The sequence below is a fragment of the Passer domesticus genome, unplaced genomic scaffold (genome assembly GCF_036417665.1).
Source record: "Passer domesticus isolate bPasDom1 unplaced genomic scaffold, bPasDom1.hap1 HAP1_SCAFFOLD_227, whole genome shotgun sequence".
Lineage (NCBI taxonomy): Eukaryota > Metazoa > Chordata > Aves > Passeriformes > Passeridae > Passer > Passer domesticus.
Window position 1 is genome coordinate 4,167 of NW_026990006.1, and position 15,427 is coordinate 19,593.

At 66.8% G+C, this 15,427-nt stretch overlaps 2 protein-coding genes across 2 annotated transcripts; both read right to left on the reverse strand.

Annotated features, from left to right (window-relative positions):
* Positions 1-2,355: 2,355 nt before the first annotated feature.
* Positions 2,356-3,934, reverse strand: LOC135292178 (immediate early response gene 5 protein-like). Its single transcript, XM_064406411.1, has one exon. It carries the CDS (start codon positions 3,895-3,897, stop codon positions 3,280-3,282), a length of 618 nt encoding a protein of 205 aa, XP_064262481.1. The 5' UTR covers positions 3,898-3,934; the 3' UTR covers positions 2,356-3,279.
* A 1,212-nt stretch (positions 3,935-5,146) lies between these two features.
* On the reverse strand, positions 5,147-15,218 carry NACC1 (nucleus accumbens associated 1). Its single transcript, XM_064406406.1, is given in 9 exon segments — positions 5,147-6,920; positions 8,093-8,190; positions 8,281-8,363; positions 8,365-8,387; positions 8,460-8,580; positions 8,583-8,638; positions 9,475-9,997; positions 12,395-12,779; positions 15,049-15,218. Coding segments are annotated over 8 exon segments (1,548 nt in total). The 5' UTR covers positions 12,761-12,779; positions 15,049-15,218; the 3' UTR covers positions 5,147-6,642.
* Between the last annotated feature and the right edge of the window lie 209 nt (positions 15,219-15,427).

The following is a 15,427-nucleotide window of genomic DNA, read 5'->3' on the forward strand; positions in this document are numbered from 1 at the left end:
TGCGAGCGCTTTGGGGGGGGACCCCGCGCCCCCCGCGACCCTTCCTCTCCCCCTTGTCCCCCCCCGCGGCTGCGACCCCCGCAGTCCCCATTTCCCTCCCCCCCGATGTCCCCGAGCCCCCCCCCCCCCCGCGTCTCTTCTGTCCGGCTCCCCTTTGTCCCCCCCCCCGCTCCTGCACGGCTCGAGGCTGCGACCCCCCCCGGGTCCCCATTTCCGTCCCCCCCGATGTCCCCCACCCCATGTCCCCCCTCCCCCGTGTCTCTTTTCTCCCTTCCTCTCCCCCTTGTTCCCCCCCCGCGGCTGCGACCCCCGCAGTCCCCCCTGCCCCCCCCACGACGTCCCCTTGTCCCCCCCCATGTCCCCACCCGTGTCCCCCCCCAGCTCCTGCACGGCTCATGGTTGCGACCCCCGCAGTCCCCATTTCCGTCCCCCCCACGGTGTCCCCGTGCCCCCCCCGATGTCCCCACGTGTCCCCCCCCCGTGTCCCTTCCTCTCCCCTTTGTCCCCCCCCCCCCGCGGCTGCGACCCCCGCAGTCCCCATTTCCCTCCCCCCCGATGTCCCCCACGATGTCCCCCGTGTCCTTCCCCGTGTCCCCCCCCTCCGTGTCCCCCCCCCCCGTTGCCCCCCCCCGGTGTCCCAGTGTCCCTTCTGTCCCTTCCTCTCCCCTGTGTCCCCCCCCCCGCAGTCCCCATTTCCCTCCCCCCCCGATGTCCCCACGGTGTCCCCGTGTCCTTCCCCGTGTCCCCCCCCTCCGTGTCCCCCCCGATGTCCCAGTGTCCCTTCCTCTCCCCTCTGTCGCCCCCTCCCCGCGGCTGCGACCCCCCGCCGTCCCCATTTCCCTCCCCCCCGATGTCCCCACGGTGTCCCCGTGCCCCCCCGCCCCGTGTCCCCCCGCCCCGGTGTCGCCCCCCCGCCGCCACCCCGGTGTCGCTGTCGCTGCAGGGCAGCAGCTCGGTCAGCGGCAGCCCGGTTCTCTCCACGTCCGGGACCAGCACCCCCCGCCGCACCCGCCGCCAGCTCCCGCCGACCCCCGCCACGCCGCGCCCCCACGTCTCGTACTCGCCCGCCGCCCGCCGCCCCCCGCCCGCCGCGCCGCCCCCCGCCCGCGGCCCCCGCCGCCCCCCGCCGCCCGCCGACCCCCGCCCCGCCGCCCGCCCCGCCGCCTCCCGCTGGCCCCCCCGCGACACCGAGCCGCCGATGCCGCTCGACGGACGCGCCCCCCGCGCCCCCCGCGCCGCCGGGACCCCCGGCCCGTCCCCCGCCGCGGCCCGGGCGGCGGCTGCCCAACGGGTACTACCCGGGCACCGGCGGCACCGGCAAGGGGCGGCCCGGCCTGCGCGACCCCTACAGCGAGACGGACGATGACTGCTGCTAGCGGCGCCCGTGTCGATATATCGCGACAGCGCGTCGCGGCCGGGGGGGGTGGATGTCGCCGCCCCCCACCCCGCCCGCTCCCGGGGGTTTGGATGAGTTTTATCATCTGGAGGAGCCGCCGCGGGGGGGGCGGCACCGGGAACCGCCCCCCCGGGACCCCCCCGAAGCTCCCCATGGGCGGGGGGAGCCCCCGGCTCCGGGAGGAGCCGCCGGGATGGGAGCGGAGCCCGGGAGGCTCCGGGATGGGCAGCGGGTACCGGGTACCGCCACCGGGAACGGCGGGAGCACCGGGAGCACCGGGAACGGACACCGGGACCGGGACCGGGCACCGACACCGGCGCCGGGAACACCGGGAACGGGCGCCGGGAACACCGGGAACGGGCGCCGGCCCCCCCCGGCCCAAGGCACGGAGGCGGCGGGACCGGGGCCGCCGCCATTGCATGAACCGAGTTACCGAAAATAAAAGATCAATGACAAAAAAAGGCAAAAAAAAAAAAAAAGAAGAAAGAAAAACAAAAACAAACAAACAACAAAAAAAAAAAAAAAAACCCGAACCCGAACAGCCCCAAACCTGAACCATTAAAAAAAAAAGGAATTTTGGATCGAGCCCGTCTCGCTCCTTCCCGGGATGGGGGGGGGCACGGGGGGAGGGGAGGGGGGGGAGGGGATGCACGCCCCCACGCGGGCCCGGAGCCCCCCCGCGACCCCCCGGTAACCCCGGGCGGAGCTTCCCCGGAACCGGGGGGGGTTCCCGGGTGGTTCCCCCGCCCCCGCAGTACCGGATATTCCCCCTCCCCCTCCCCGGCAAACCGAAGCAGCAAGAGGCGGCGGGGGGGGGAGGGGGCTCAGCGGTCCGAATCCCCCCCCCAGTTCGGACCGAGCCCCCCCGAGCCATCCATGGATCCCCCCGAACACCCCCAGCCCCAAATTCCCTCTGTCCCCCCCCCAAACACCCCCGAGGCAGCGGCTGCACAAAAACCCACTTTTAATTGATTAACAAAATAATAATTAAGCGCAATTAATGGGGGGTGGGGGCAGGGCCAGCCTGGAGACCCCCCCCAAGCGCGACGGTCCCCGGGATGGGGGAGGGCCCCCACCGGGACCCCCGGGAGTCCGCCCGTGTCCGGTTCCGGTGCAGCGGGGCGGCCCCGCGCCAGTTTCGGGGATCCCCGTTCCAGGTCCGCGGGTCCGGGGGGGCTCCAGAACCGGATCCGCGTGCCCGGGGGGGATCCCCGTTCATGTCCGCGTGTCCCGGGGGGGGTTTCCAGAGCCGGTTCCGCTTGTCCCGGGGGGTTCCCCGTTAATGTCCGTGTGTCCAGGGGATTCCAGAACCGGTTCCGTGTGTCCGGGGTGGGTTCCAGAACCGGATTAATGTCCACATGTCCGGGGGGGTTTCCAGAAACGGTTCCGTGTGTCCGGGGGATTCCCCGTTAATGTCCGTGTGTCCCGGGGGTATCCAGAGCCGGTTCCGTGTGTCCGGGGGGGTTTCCAGAAACGGTTCCGCTTGTCCCGGGGGGGATCCCCGTTAAGTTCTGTGTCTCGGGGGGATCCCCGTTAATGTCCGCGTGTCCCGGGGGGATCCCCGTTAAGTTCCGTGTGTCCCGGGGGGAATCCCCGTTAAGTTCCGTGTGTCCCGGGGGGGATCCCCCGTTAATGTCCCCGGTGTCCCGGGGGGTCCCCGGAGGGCTCAGCACGCCCCGACGGCGCGGAGCAGGAAGCCGAAGGCGGCTGCGGGCGGCCCCGAGCAGCGCCCGGGCGGCCCCGGGGGCAGCGGCGGCGCCTCCGCCTCCAGCCGCGCCCGTTTGCTCGGTACCGGGCCCCGGGCCGGCCCCCGCCGAGCCGCTGCTGCGCCGCTTCTGCCCGGCCCGGGGGGCTCCGGGGGGCAGCGGGCGGGGGGTCCCGGTTCACCGGGTCCGCGGTCGGTGCGGGGTCCCGGTTCCGGCTCGGGGGGGGTCCTCGCTCGGTGGCCCGGGGGGGCATCCCCGGTGCCATTCACTGCGGGGGGCTCCGCCCGGTGGGTTCCGGTGGTCCCCGGCGCAGTCCCGGAGGGGGTTCCCCCATTCCTGCTCGGTCCGGGGGGTCGCTCGGTCCCGCGCTCGGTGGGTTCGGGCACCGGGGGGTCCGCGCTCGGGCGGCCACCCGCTCCGGGGGTCGCTCCGGTGACCGCAGCCCCGGGCAGCTCCGGTACCGGGATCGCCCCGGGCAGCTCCGGTACCGGGATCGCTCCGCTCCCCGCAGTCCTGGGCAGCTCCGGTACCGGGATCGCTCCCGTTCACCGCCGGTCCCGGGATCGCTGCCGCAGCCCCGGGCAGCTCCGGTGCCGGGATCGCTCCCGCAGCCCCGGGCAGCCCCGGTGCCGGCGGGCTCCCGGCGGCCGCTCGGGCGCTCAGGTACCGGTGTCGCGCCGCTCGGACGAGCAGCGAGAGCTGCAGGCTCCGGTGCAGGCGGAGGCCGCCCCGCCGCACCCGGCACCGGTAGAGCTTCCACACCGACACCGTCAGCAGCCGCTGCGCCTCCTCCATGGCGGCGGCCCCGGGAGTGCCCCCGGGCCGGCCCCGCCGCGCCTCTTGTACCGCCCCGACCCCCCCGCGCCCCCCCGCCACCGCATCCGGGCCCGGGCCCGCCCCGCGCCGCCCCCGCGCCGCCACCGCATCCGGGCCCGCGGGCGGAAATGGGGCTGGGGGCGCTCCCGTGCCCCGGGGGGGCGGCAGAGCCCCTGGGGGGGGAGGGGGTCAGGACCCCCCTCCATGGATTTGGGAATTGGGGAGGGGTCTCCCTGCCAGAGGTGGGGGCGTCCGCGTGGTTTGAGGGGGGGGGTCCGTGCGGTCCGCGTCGTGGTTTGGGGAGGGGTCCCTGTGCCCCCCCTCATGTTTGGGGAGGGGGTCTCTGCCCTCCATGATTTTGGGGAGGGGTCTCTGTGCCCCCCATTTGTTTTTGGGGGAGGGGTCTCTGTGCACCCCCATATTTGGGGAGGGTCTCTGTGCCCCCATTTGTTTTTGGGGAGGGGTCTCTGCCCTCCATGATTTTGGGGAGGGGTCTCTGTGCCCCCCCCATGTTTGGGGAGGGGTCCCTGCGCCCCCATTTGTTTTTGGGGAGGGGTCTTTGTGCCCTGCATGATTTTGGGGAGGGGTCTCTGTGCCCCCCCCGTGTGTTTCGGGGGTCCCTGCGCCCCCCCCCATGTCTTTGAGGAGGGGTCTCTGTGCCCCCCCCATATTTGGGGAGGGGTCCCTGCGCCCCCTCCCCTGTTTCGGGGGTCTCTGTGCTCCCCATTTGTGTTTTTGGGGGTCCCCGTGCCCCCCCCCAACCCGGGGATCCCCGCCCCGCCCCCGCCACTTCCATGCCCATATAAGGCAACGCTGACGCCACGGGAAGGGGGCGGAGCCACGCCCGGCAGGAGGCGGGAAACCCGCTTCCGCATGCCCATATAAGGGCAAAAATGGGCGGAGCCGCCCCTGCGCGCCCCTCCCCGGGGTTTTCACGACCCCCTCCCCATTTTCGCAGCCCCCGGGGCCGTTCTGGGGGTCGGGGGGCGCGGCTGTTACAAACTCTGTGTTTATTTTCACTATTCACACGCTCCCTCGCGCCCAACAGCAGTTCATGTGCAACCTCCAGCGTCGGGGGGGGGGGCTCGGGGCTGGGGGGGGGTCCCGGGGGGCTGGGGCGGGGTCCCGGTGGGTCTGGGGGCGCTCCAGAAGGGCCCCTGGGGGTGTCCGGGGGAGGTCTTGGCACTTCATTACACAGGACAGACACTGGGGGGGGGGGGGGGGGGGAGGGGGGAAGCCAAGCACGGGGGGGGAGGGGGGGGGGGTCCATGCGCGGCCCCCTCCCCAAATTCTGTACAGCAAAGGGGGCGAACGAAGAGCTGGGCCCCGTTTTTGGGGAGGGGGCGGCTGGGGAGGGGGGGGAACAGCAGGGAGCCCCCCCCCCCCCTTCCTCGGGCACCGGCAGGAAAAAGGGAAACTGAGGCACGGGGATGGGGGGGGAAGGGGGGATCCCAGGCCGCGGGGGGGGGGTTGGGGTTTTGGGGAGGGGTCCCTGTGCCCCCACCCCGTGCTGGGGGGGGAGGGGGGGCAGCGGAGACGCGGAGGGAGCCCGGGGGGAGGGGCGGGTAAGGCACTTGACCAAACGTCAGGAGACCTGGGGGGGGAGGGGGGGGGACACACCTGGGGAGACCCCCGGCCCCCCCAGGCTGAGCGGGAGGGGGGGGGGAAGCTCCTGGTGACCCCCCCCCAGCTCCCAGGGGGGTTCTCACCAAACCGTGCCTCAGTTTCCCCTGCGGAGCGAAGCCGGAGCCAAGCCCTGGGGGGGAGGGGAGGGGGGGGTCCCCGTGCCCCCCCATCCCCCCCAGCGTGGGGGGGGGGGCAATAAGGGGGACCCCTCCCACTTTGGCAGTCCCGGCTCCTTTTTTTTTTTTTTGGGGGGGGGGCACACACGGACAGGTGACAGCCCCTCCCCCCCTTTGTGACACACCTGGGGACACACGGACAGGTGACCTGGGGGGGGGAGGGGTCACCTGGGGGGGGGGGGGGACACATGCGGGGGGGGCTGCCCAGAGCCAGGGGGGTCCCTGGGGAGGGTGGGGGGCACACGGTGGGGGGGGGGGTCACACATGCGGGGTGCCAGGAGGGGAACAGGGGGAGCACGTGGGGGGGGGGGGGCCCCTGGGGGGGGGCACAGGACCCCAGACCCCCCCCCGAATGCTGGGGGGGGGCAGCTGCGCTTGTGCCGAGAGGCTGCTGCCCCCCCCCTCCCCAAAAGACCCCCCAAATTGGGGGGGGGGGGATGGGACAGGACCCACCGGGGCCTCAGTGTGGGGTCCCTGCCCCTGGGGGGGGTCACTGGGGGGGGTCCCCTGCCCCTGGGAGTGCCCATCTGAATTGGGGGGGGGTCCCTAAACCACACAGGTCCCTCGCTGCTGGGACCCTCACCATGTCTGGGGGGGGGGTCCCCAGACCCTCACCATGTCTGGGGGGGGGGGTCCCTACTCCTACTGGGTGCTTTGGGGGGGTGGGGACATCACTGCACCCCCCCCAATTCAGGGCGGAACCCCCTCCCCACTTTTGGGGGAGTCCCTGCCCCTCGGGGGGGTCACTTTGGGGGGGGGGGTCCCTGCCCCTGAGGGGGGGGGTCCCCACCCCCCTCACCATCTCCGGGGGGGGGGTCCCTACTCCTACTGGGTGCATCGTGGGGGTGGAGAGGACACCGCTGCACACCCCCTCCCCCCAATTCCAGGCAGAACCCCCCTCCCCACTTTGGGGGGGATGGGCTCAGGGGCGGGCAGGGCTCACTGCAGCCCCTCCCCCGCCGGCCCCCCCCTCCGGCTCCGAGCCCCCCGCCTCGAAAGGGGGCTCGGGGCCCATGAGGTCGGGCTCCAGCTTGCCCGTGTCGTTGATGAAGGAGGTGTAGGAGTCGCCCTCGGCCATGAGCAGCTTCAGCTTGGGGATCCAGCTCTTGCGCACCACGCGCCGCGCGTTGGTGCACATGTCGGCCGCGATGGCGTTCATCTCGCTCTCCTTGAAGTTGGGGGCGAAGTTCTGGCAGTAAACTGGGGGGGACACACGTGGGGACAGGGTTAGGGGGGGACCCGAGTCTGGTGAGGGGTCCCAGGGAAAGGTTTGGGTGGGAAATGTGGAGTGGTGCCTTGCTGGGGTCACTTTTATGCCTCTCTGGGGTCCCCACTCATCCCTTCCCTCAGGTCACTCCTGTCCCCTCCCTGAGGTCCCTCCTGTCCCAACTTTGAGGTCCCTACTGTCCCCTCTCTGGGGTCACTCCTGTCCCAACTTTGAGGTCCCTCCTGTCCCCTCCCTGAGGTCCCTCCTGTCCCATCTTTCAGGTCACTCCTGTCCCACCTTGTCCCCTCTCTGTCCTTCCCTCTTTGTCCCCAATTTCCCGCTGTCCCCTCTCCCCTGGGTGGGAAATTCTGGCAGAAAACTGGGGGGGGGGGGGGACATGTGGGGACAGGGTCAGGGGGCAGCCAGGGACCTGGGGACAACCTTAGGGGGGACCCCGAGTGTGGGGAGGGGTCCCAGGGAAAAGTTTGGGTGGGAAATGTGGGGCAGTGACTCCATGGGGTCGCTTTCTGTGTCCCCTCTGTGTCCTCTCTGCAGTCGCCCTGTCCCCCTCTCTGAGGTCCCTCCTGTCCCCTCTCCAGGGTCCCCCTGGGGTCCTTCCTGTCCCCTCCCTGGGGTCCCTCCTGTCCCCTCTCCAGGGTCCCCCTGGGGTCCTTCCTGTCCCCTCCCTGGGGTCCCTCCTGTCCCCCTCTCCAGGGTCCCCCTGGGGTCCTTCCTGTCCCCTCCCTGGGGTCCCTCCTGTCCCCTCTCCAGGGTCACCCTGGGGTCACTCCTGTCCCCTCTCTGAGGTCCCTCCTGTCCCATCTTTGAGGTCCCTCCTGTCCCACCTTGTCCCCTCCCTGGGCTCCCCCTTGTCCCCTCTCTGAGGTCACTCCTGTCCCCTCTCCAGGGTCCCCCAGTGCCCTTTCTGGGGTCCCCCTGGGGTCCCTCCTGTCCCCTCCCTGGGGTCACCCTGTCCTCTCCCTGGGGTCCCTCCTGTCCCCTCTCTGGGGTCCCCCTGTCCCCTCTCTGGGTCCCTCCTCTCCCCCTCTGTCCCCCTTTCACCCCATTTCCATCTCCCTCCTCCCTCCCCCTCCTCCCGCCACCCCGAGCCCCCCTCCCACAGCCCCCCCATCCCCCGGGGGTCCCCCCGAGCCCCCCCACTCACACTTGACAGCGTGCAGCACCCGGCTGTCCAGCGGTTTCCTGCTGGGGTCGTTGGTGGACGAGCGAATCCCCGTCCCGCAGCTGTTGGCCAGCGTGTTCCTGCCGGGCCCCAAAAACCCCAGCTTGAACCCCCAAAAAAACCCCTCCGGGACCCCAACTGAGGGCGGGGGGCACCCGGGGGGGGCTCACCTGTCGAAGAAGGAGGCGAGCAGGCGGCGCAGCAGCACCTTGTGCCGCGTGCCCGCGCTGACGTGGCAGTTCATCAGCTGCGCCCCGCGTGATGTACACGTTGGTACCTGGCCGCAGAAAGGGGGGGTCAGGGGGTCCCCAAAACCCCGTGGGACCCCCCCCTCGGTGCGTGGCAGTACCGGTGACCAGCTCCAGCTTCTCGGCGGGGTCTCCCTCGTCGTAGAGCTTGGGGTGGCAGCGGTTGCCGATCTGGGTGACGAGCTCGGCCGGCAGCGACGCCAGGTCCTGGCGCAGGCGGGGCGGCGGGCCCGGGGCTCCGGGGGGGGCTGCTCGGGCAGGGCCTCCACCTTCTCTGCGGCTGGGGAGGGGGCACGGGGGGGGGACATAGAGATTGAGCTCTGTGTGCTGTGGGGAGGGGGCTTTGGGGGTCCCTGGAGGGTTGGAGGCAGCCCTGAGGGGGCACAACGCTGTGGTGTCACCTTTGTGGTGTCACTCGTGGGGGGCTCCGTGGGGATGGAGTTCTGTGTGCTGTGGGGAGGGGGCTTTGGGGGTCCCTGGAGGATTTGAGGTAGCCCTGAGGGGACCCTGTGGTGTCACCTTTGCGGTGTCACTCGTGGTGTTACTTGTGGTAGTGAGGGGGGGGGTCCCAGCTTGAGATGTGCCCTGGGGGGGGGTGTTGGAAAACAGAGACCCACCAGGCCACACCCACATGTTCTAACCACGCCCCGAACAGGGCGGGGTTTCCCCCAGAGCCACACCCCCCATCCTCAGAGCCCCCCCAGGACCCTCCAGAGTGCCCCAAGACCCCACAGAGCCCCCCAGACCCCCTCAGGGTGTTCAGAGGCCCTCCAGAGCCTTACAGGGCCACATCAGAGCCCCCCAGGACCCTCCCCAAAGTCCCACAGAGCCCCCTCAGAGACCCCCAAGCCCCCCCAACTCCCCCAGAGTGTCCCCAAGCCCCCTCAGAGGCCCCCCGGACCCTCCCCAGAGTCCCACAGAACCCCCTCAGAGACCCTCAAAGCCCCCAACTCCCCCAGGACCCTCCCCAGAGTGTCCCAAGCCCCCTCAGAGACCCCCAAGCCCCCCCAGGACCCTCCCCAGAGTGTCCCAAGCCCCCCCAGAGCCCCCCAGGACCCTCCCAGAGTGTCCCAAGCCCCCTCAGAGACCCCCAAGCCCCCCCAGACCCCCCCCTACCTGCAGGCCCCACGTTCATCATGCTGTACATGGTGTACATGTTGCAGATCTGCCGGTACTGCTCGTCCGAGCCTTCCTCCGCCGCGTCCTCCTCCTCGTCCTCCTCGTTGTGGAACGAGCCGGGGCTGTCGCTGGTGTAGGCACTGGACGTTCCCCCGGGGCTGGTCTGGTCAGCAGCCGTGCCCGGCACCGGGGCTGGCACCGGCACCGGCACCGGCGTGGTGCCACCGGCGGCAGCGGGCGCGGCGGCGGCGGGCGGGCGCGGCGCCGCCTCGGAGAATTTGGCCATTTTCCTGCTGCCGTTGCCCCCGGAGTCCTTGGTGGCCCCGTCCCAGAGGCGTTTGACCACGAAGGTGCACTGCACGCCGTCGGGCTCGCCCTGCTCCGTCTTGACCCGCGACACCAAGGGCAGCGCCGCCGCCCAGCCCTGCCCCGCCGAGGTCTGCGCCACCGGGCTCTGCGGCTCCGAGCCCGGCGTGTCGTCCCCGTGCAGCCCCTGAGAGTCGCAGCTGGGAGAGCTCACCTGCAAACGGACATTTGGCACTCTTAGTTTGCTGGGGAAATCTGGTTTTGCCCAGGGTTTGTCTCCTGGGAAGGTGAGAACGCCGAGGTTTGGGGGTCTGCGCCACCGGGCTTTGCAGCTCCAAACCCAGCTTCATCTCCACGTAACCCCTGAGGGTCACAGCTGGGAGAGCTGACCTGCAAATTGATATTTTCAGGGTTATATTTTCTAGAAAAATCAGTTTTTGCTCAGGGTTTGTCTCCTGGGAAGCTGAGAATGCTCTGCCGAGGTTTGAGCCACCTGCCGAGGTTTGGGGGGTTTGAGCCACCGGGCTCTGCAGCTCCGAGCCCGGCGTGGCATCTCCATGTAACCCCTGAGGGTCACAGCTTGGAGAGCTGACCTGCAAATGGACATTTTCAGGGTTGTATTTTCTAGAAAAATCTGGGTTTGCTCAGGGTTTGTCTCCTGGGAAGCTGAGAATGCCAAGGTTTGGGCACCGGGCTTTGCGGCTCCGAGCCCAGCTTCATCTCCCCCTGAGGGTCACAGCTGGGAGAGCTGACCTGCAAATTGAAATTTTCCACTCTTAGTTTGCTGGGAAAATCTCTTTTTGCTCAGGATTTTGATGGGAAGCTGAGAACACTCCGCCGAGATTTGGGGGTTTGTGCCACCAGGCTTTGTGGCTCCGAGTCTAGCGTGGCATCTCCATGTAACCCCCGAGAGTGAAAGTTGGGAGAGCTGACCTGCAAATGGACATTTTCAGGGTTATATTTTCTAGAAAAATCAGTTTTGCTCAGGGTTTGTCTCCTGGGAAGGTGAGAAGGCTCGGAGAAAAAGGAAATTGTTGAGTTTGCAGGGTCCCCAGGACTGTCACTGTGATATTTTCTGAAAAATCCCTTTGCCACGATTGCTCCTCCTGGGAAGATGAGAAGCCCCAAAGAAAAGGAAACCAATATTATCTGATTTGCTTTTCCTGTGTTTTGCTGCTTTGGAATGTATTTGGAGATTGTTTTATTGTTTATTTATTTATCTCTGCTGTGAACTGTTCTGACTTAATGACCAGTTATGGTCAAGTTGTGTCAGGACTCTGAAAGGAGTAACGAGTTTTTCATTATTATCTTTTAACTTTCTGGCTTCATCCATTCTCTATTCTTTAGTACAGTTTAGTTTAGTATTATTTTATCTAATATAATATCATAAAATAATAAATTAGCCTTTCAAGAACATTCAGATTCATCAATTCCTCCTTGGTCCTGGGGACCCAGAAATTGCCACAATTGTTGGCAATTTTGTGCCTGCTAATGAAAAGCTGCCAAACTCACAGTGATGAGACTGTTTTAGTGATAAGAAATAATAAACACTCGAGTTTGAATGTGAATTACTGTCTCAATGCCTTCAATCCAGACCCAGAGAAACCCACAAAAGTGTGAAACAGATTACAGAGCAAATTCAGGGTTTGGGATTTTTAGTATCTTGTGGATGGGAGCAAGATGGGGAGCACAGGTCCTGGGCTTCTTCTTCCTTCTTCAAGGTTTGGGATTTTGTAATTGGGTGGAAAAATCTTTGGGATCAGTTATTGGGTTAAAAGGGGAAACAATCCAGGTGTCAGTTAAATAGGTGTCAGTTCCTAATTGGATAATTTAGTCTTTAAGAGACTAAAGAAATGTCAGCAGGAACTCTGATGGCTGTGGGACGTGGTCTGGAGGCTTTTTACCAACGGGTGCACCTTTGATTGGTTCCATGGGAATTGTTTTAATTGAATGATCAATCATGGTGCAGCTGCGTTGGACTCTGTCTGTCACCAGTTTTTGTTATTCCTTTTCCTTTCCTTTCTCCTTTTCCTTTCCTTTCCTTTTTCCTTTCCTTTCCTTCCCTTTCCTTTCCTTTTCTTTCCTTTCTTTTTTCTTTCCTTTCCTTTTTCCTTTCCCCTTTCCTTTCCTTTTTTTTCTTTCCTTTCCTTTCTTTTTTCTTTCCTTTCCTTTTTCCTTTCCTTTTTCCTTTCCTTTCCTTTCCTTTCCTTTCCTTTCCTTTCCTTTCCTTTCCTTTCCTTTCCTTTCCTTTCCTTTCCTTTCCCTTTCCCTTTCCCTTTCCCTTTCCTTTCCCTTCCCTTTTTCCTTTCCCTCTTTCCTTTCCTCTTTTCCCTTCCCTTCCCACCCTTCTGATGAAATCCTCTCTTCTATTATTTTTAGTAGAGCACTTTTTAACACAACATAACATCATAACATAACAAATCAGCCTTCTAACAACACAGAGTCAGGTTCATCAACTCCCTCCCACCACGAGGGACCCCAAAACTCCCACATCAAACAAAACAAGAATTGTTTTTCCTTTCTCTGAGCTCCAAACCCGAAAACATTCCCGGCAAGAGCCCTGCCTTGCTCTCCTCCTCCCCCCCCTCAAACAAACCCCAAACCCACCAACCTTGAGGAAAAACTCGGTGCCCTTCTCCATGATCTCCTGGATCTGCAGGAAGCCGGCGGTGTACATCAGCAGGAACTGGTCGCCCACGTTCATGCTGAGGCGGCCGGTGTAGCAGAAGCTGAGGATCTGCTGGAAGCTCTGGGGCTGCACGGCGGCCGGCAGCTCCACCACGGCGCTCTTGGAGCTGTGGAAGAGGTCTCGGAAGTAGGAGCTGCTGGCGGCCAGCACGGCGCGGTGCGCCTTGAACGCGTGGCCCTTCACCACCACCGAGACGTCGCAGAAGAGCCCCTGCAGGCGCTGCTCGTTCAGGCACTCCAGGATGCTGTTCCCGAAGTTGGGGATCTCCATCTGCAGCGTCTGCGCCATGGCGGGGGCCGGGCGGGGCCTGCGGGGACACCGGGGGACAGTTAGGGACAGTGGGGACACTTAGGGACAGCACAGGGACATTTAGGGACATTGGGGACACTTAGGGACAGCACAGGGACATTGGGGACACTTAGGGACAGCACAGGGACATTTAGGGACATTGGGGATCTCCATCTGCAGCGTCTGCGCCATGGCGGGGGCCGGGCGGGGCCTGCGGGGACACCAGGGGACATTGGGGACACTTGGGGACACCACAGGGACATTTAGGGACATTGGGGATCTCCATCTGCAGCGTCTGCGCCATGCCGGGGGCCGGGCGGGGCCTGCAGGGACACACACTTAGGGACAGCACAGGGACATTTAGGGACATTGGGGATCTCCATCTGCAGCGTCTGCGCCATGGCGGGGGCCGGGCGGGGCCTGCAGGGACACCGGGGACAGTTAGGGACAGTGGGGACACTTAGGGACAGCACAGGGACATTTAGGGACATTGGGGATCTCCATCTGCAGCGTCTGCGCCATGGCGGGGGGCCGGGCGGGGCCTGCGGGGACACTGGGGGACACTTAGGGACACTTGGGGGACACCACAGGGACATTGGGGACATTGGGGACAGTTAGAGACATTGGGGACACATTGGGGACAGTTAGAGACATTGGGGACATTGGGGATCTCCATCTGCAGCGTCTGCGCCATGCCGGGGGCCGGCGGGGACACCGGGGGACAGTTAGGGACAGTGGGGACATTGGGGATAGTTAGGGACATTGGGGACAGCACAGGGGCATTGGGGACACACTGGGGACAGTTAGGGACAGTTAGAGACATTGGGGACAGCACAGGGACATTGGGCACAGCACAGGGTGTCAGGGACATTGGGACAGTGGGGACATTGGGGATCTCCATCTGCAGCGTCTGCGCCATGGCGGGGGCCGGGCGGGGCCCTGCGGGGACCACCAGGGGACATTGGGGACAGTTAGGGACACTTGGGGACACCACAGGGACTTTGGGGACATTGGGGATCTCCATCTGCAGCGTCTGCGTGGGGCCTGTGGGGACAGCGCAGGGAGTTGGGACATTGGGGACAGCAGAGACAGTGAGGGGACAGTGGGGACAGTGTGGGCTGGGCAGGGCCTGCAGGGATGGCACAGGGTGTTGGGGACAGTGGGGACATTGGGGGGTGTTGGGGACCGCGGGGACAGAGGGGACATTGGAGGGACATCAGGGGTGTTGGGGACATTGGGGGGTGTTGGGGTGTGGGGACAGGGGACATTGCGGGGCGGTGACAGGGGAGAGGACAGGGGACAAATGGGGACAAGGAATGGGGACAGGGGACATTGGGGTGTGGGGACAGGGGACACATGAGGGCAGGGACAGGGGACATTGGGGTTTGGGGACAATTAATGGGGACAGGGGATGGGGACAAGGGACATTGGGGGGTGGGACAGGGGCAGAGGATGTGGGGACACGTGGGGACAGGGGACAATGGGGACAGGGAATGGGGACAGGGGACACAAAGGGATGGGGACAGAGGGGACAGGACAGGGACACGGGGGTCACACCAAGCCCCCACCCCAAATCCCCTCTGCAGACCCCCCCAGGCTCGGGGGTCCCGCCAAGGCCGGGGGGCTCTGAGGGGACATGGGGACATTGGGGGGGGGGGCTCAGGGCAGGGACCCCCCAGGTTTTGGGGGAGCCCCCCCAATTAGGGGGAGAAGACCCCCGAGCCTGACCTGGGGGGGGGACACAGAGAGGGGAAATGGGGGGGGGTCCCTCAGCCCGGCGTCCCCCAAATTTTGTGGGGGGGGGTCGGTGAACCCCCAGCTGGGGGAGGGGGAGGAGCAGAGAGACCCCAAAACCCGGGGTGGGGAGGGGTCACCCAAAGGGACCCCCCCCCCGGTCCGGGGACAGAGGAGCCCCCCCGGTGACCGGCAGGGGAGGGGACGGGACCCCCGAACCCCCCGAGGCGACACCGGGGGGACCCCAAATTTTGGGGGGGGGGGGTCCCCAAACCCCCAACCGGGGGGGGGGCCGCAAAGAGGGGGGGGGGGGACCCCAATCCCCGCAGGTGGGGGAGGCACGGACAAGCCCCCCATCCCCGGCCCTATCCCGGGAGAACCGGGGGATCCCCGGTGGGGGGGGCGGGAGGCGCCGCAGGCCCGGGAGAACCGGAGGGGGGGGGGGGGGTGGGGATTACCGGGGCGGGCGGGGGAAGGAAGCGGCGGGCGGGAGGCGGCGGGAGGGGCCCGGGGGGCGGGGCGGGGGGCCGCGGCAGGGGGGGGGCCCGGCTCACCGGGGGCCGGGGGCGCTGCGCTGGGGCCGCGGCCGCTGCCGGAGCCGCTCCCGGGGCCGCCGCGCTCAGCGGCCATTCATTGTGCGGCAGGCGCGACCGGCCGAGCGCCGAGCGCGCCGCCCGCGCCTGCGCGACCAGCCGAGCGCCGAATCATCCACCCCGCCCTCACGCCGCGCCCGCGGGGTTCGAAAGGCGGGAGAGGCGGAAAAGCAGCGGGGAAGGCGCGGTAAAGGCGCGGGGAGCGCGGGGGGAAGGCGCGGGGCGCTGAATCAGCGCGGCCCGCTGGCGGGGCCGGGCGGGATCGGTTCCTCGCCGCGCCGCCGGCGGGCAACGCCGCGGGGCGGCGTTTCGGAGCGGCGGGCGGAGGTGTTGTGTCCCC

Excerpts from the sequence above, each read along its gene's own strand:
- LOC135292178 (XM_064406411.1), bottom strand. The coding sequence starts at position 3,897 with ATGGAGGAGGCGCAGCGGCTGCTGACGGTGTCGGTGTGGAAGCTCTAC.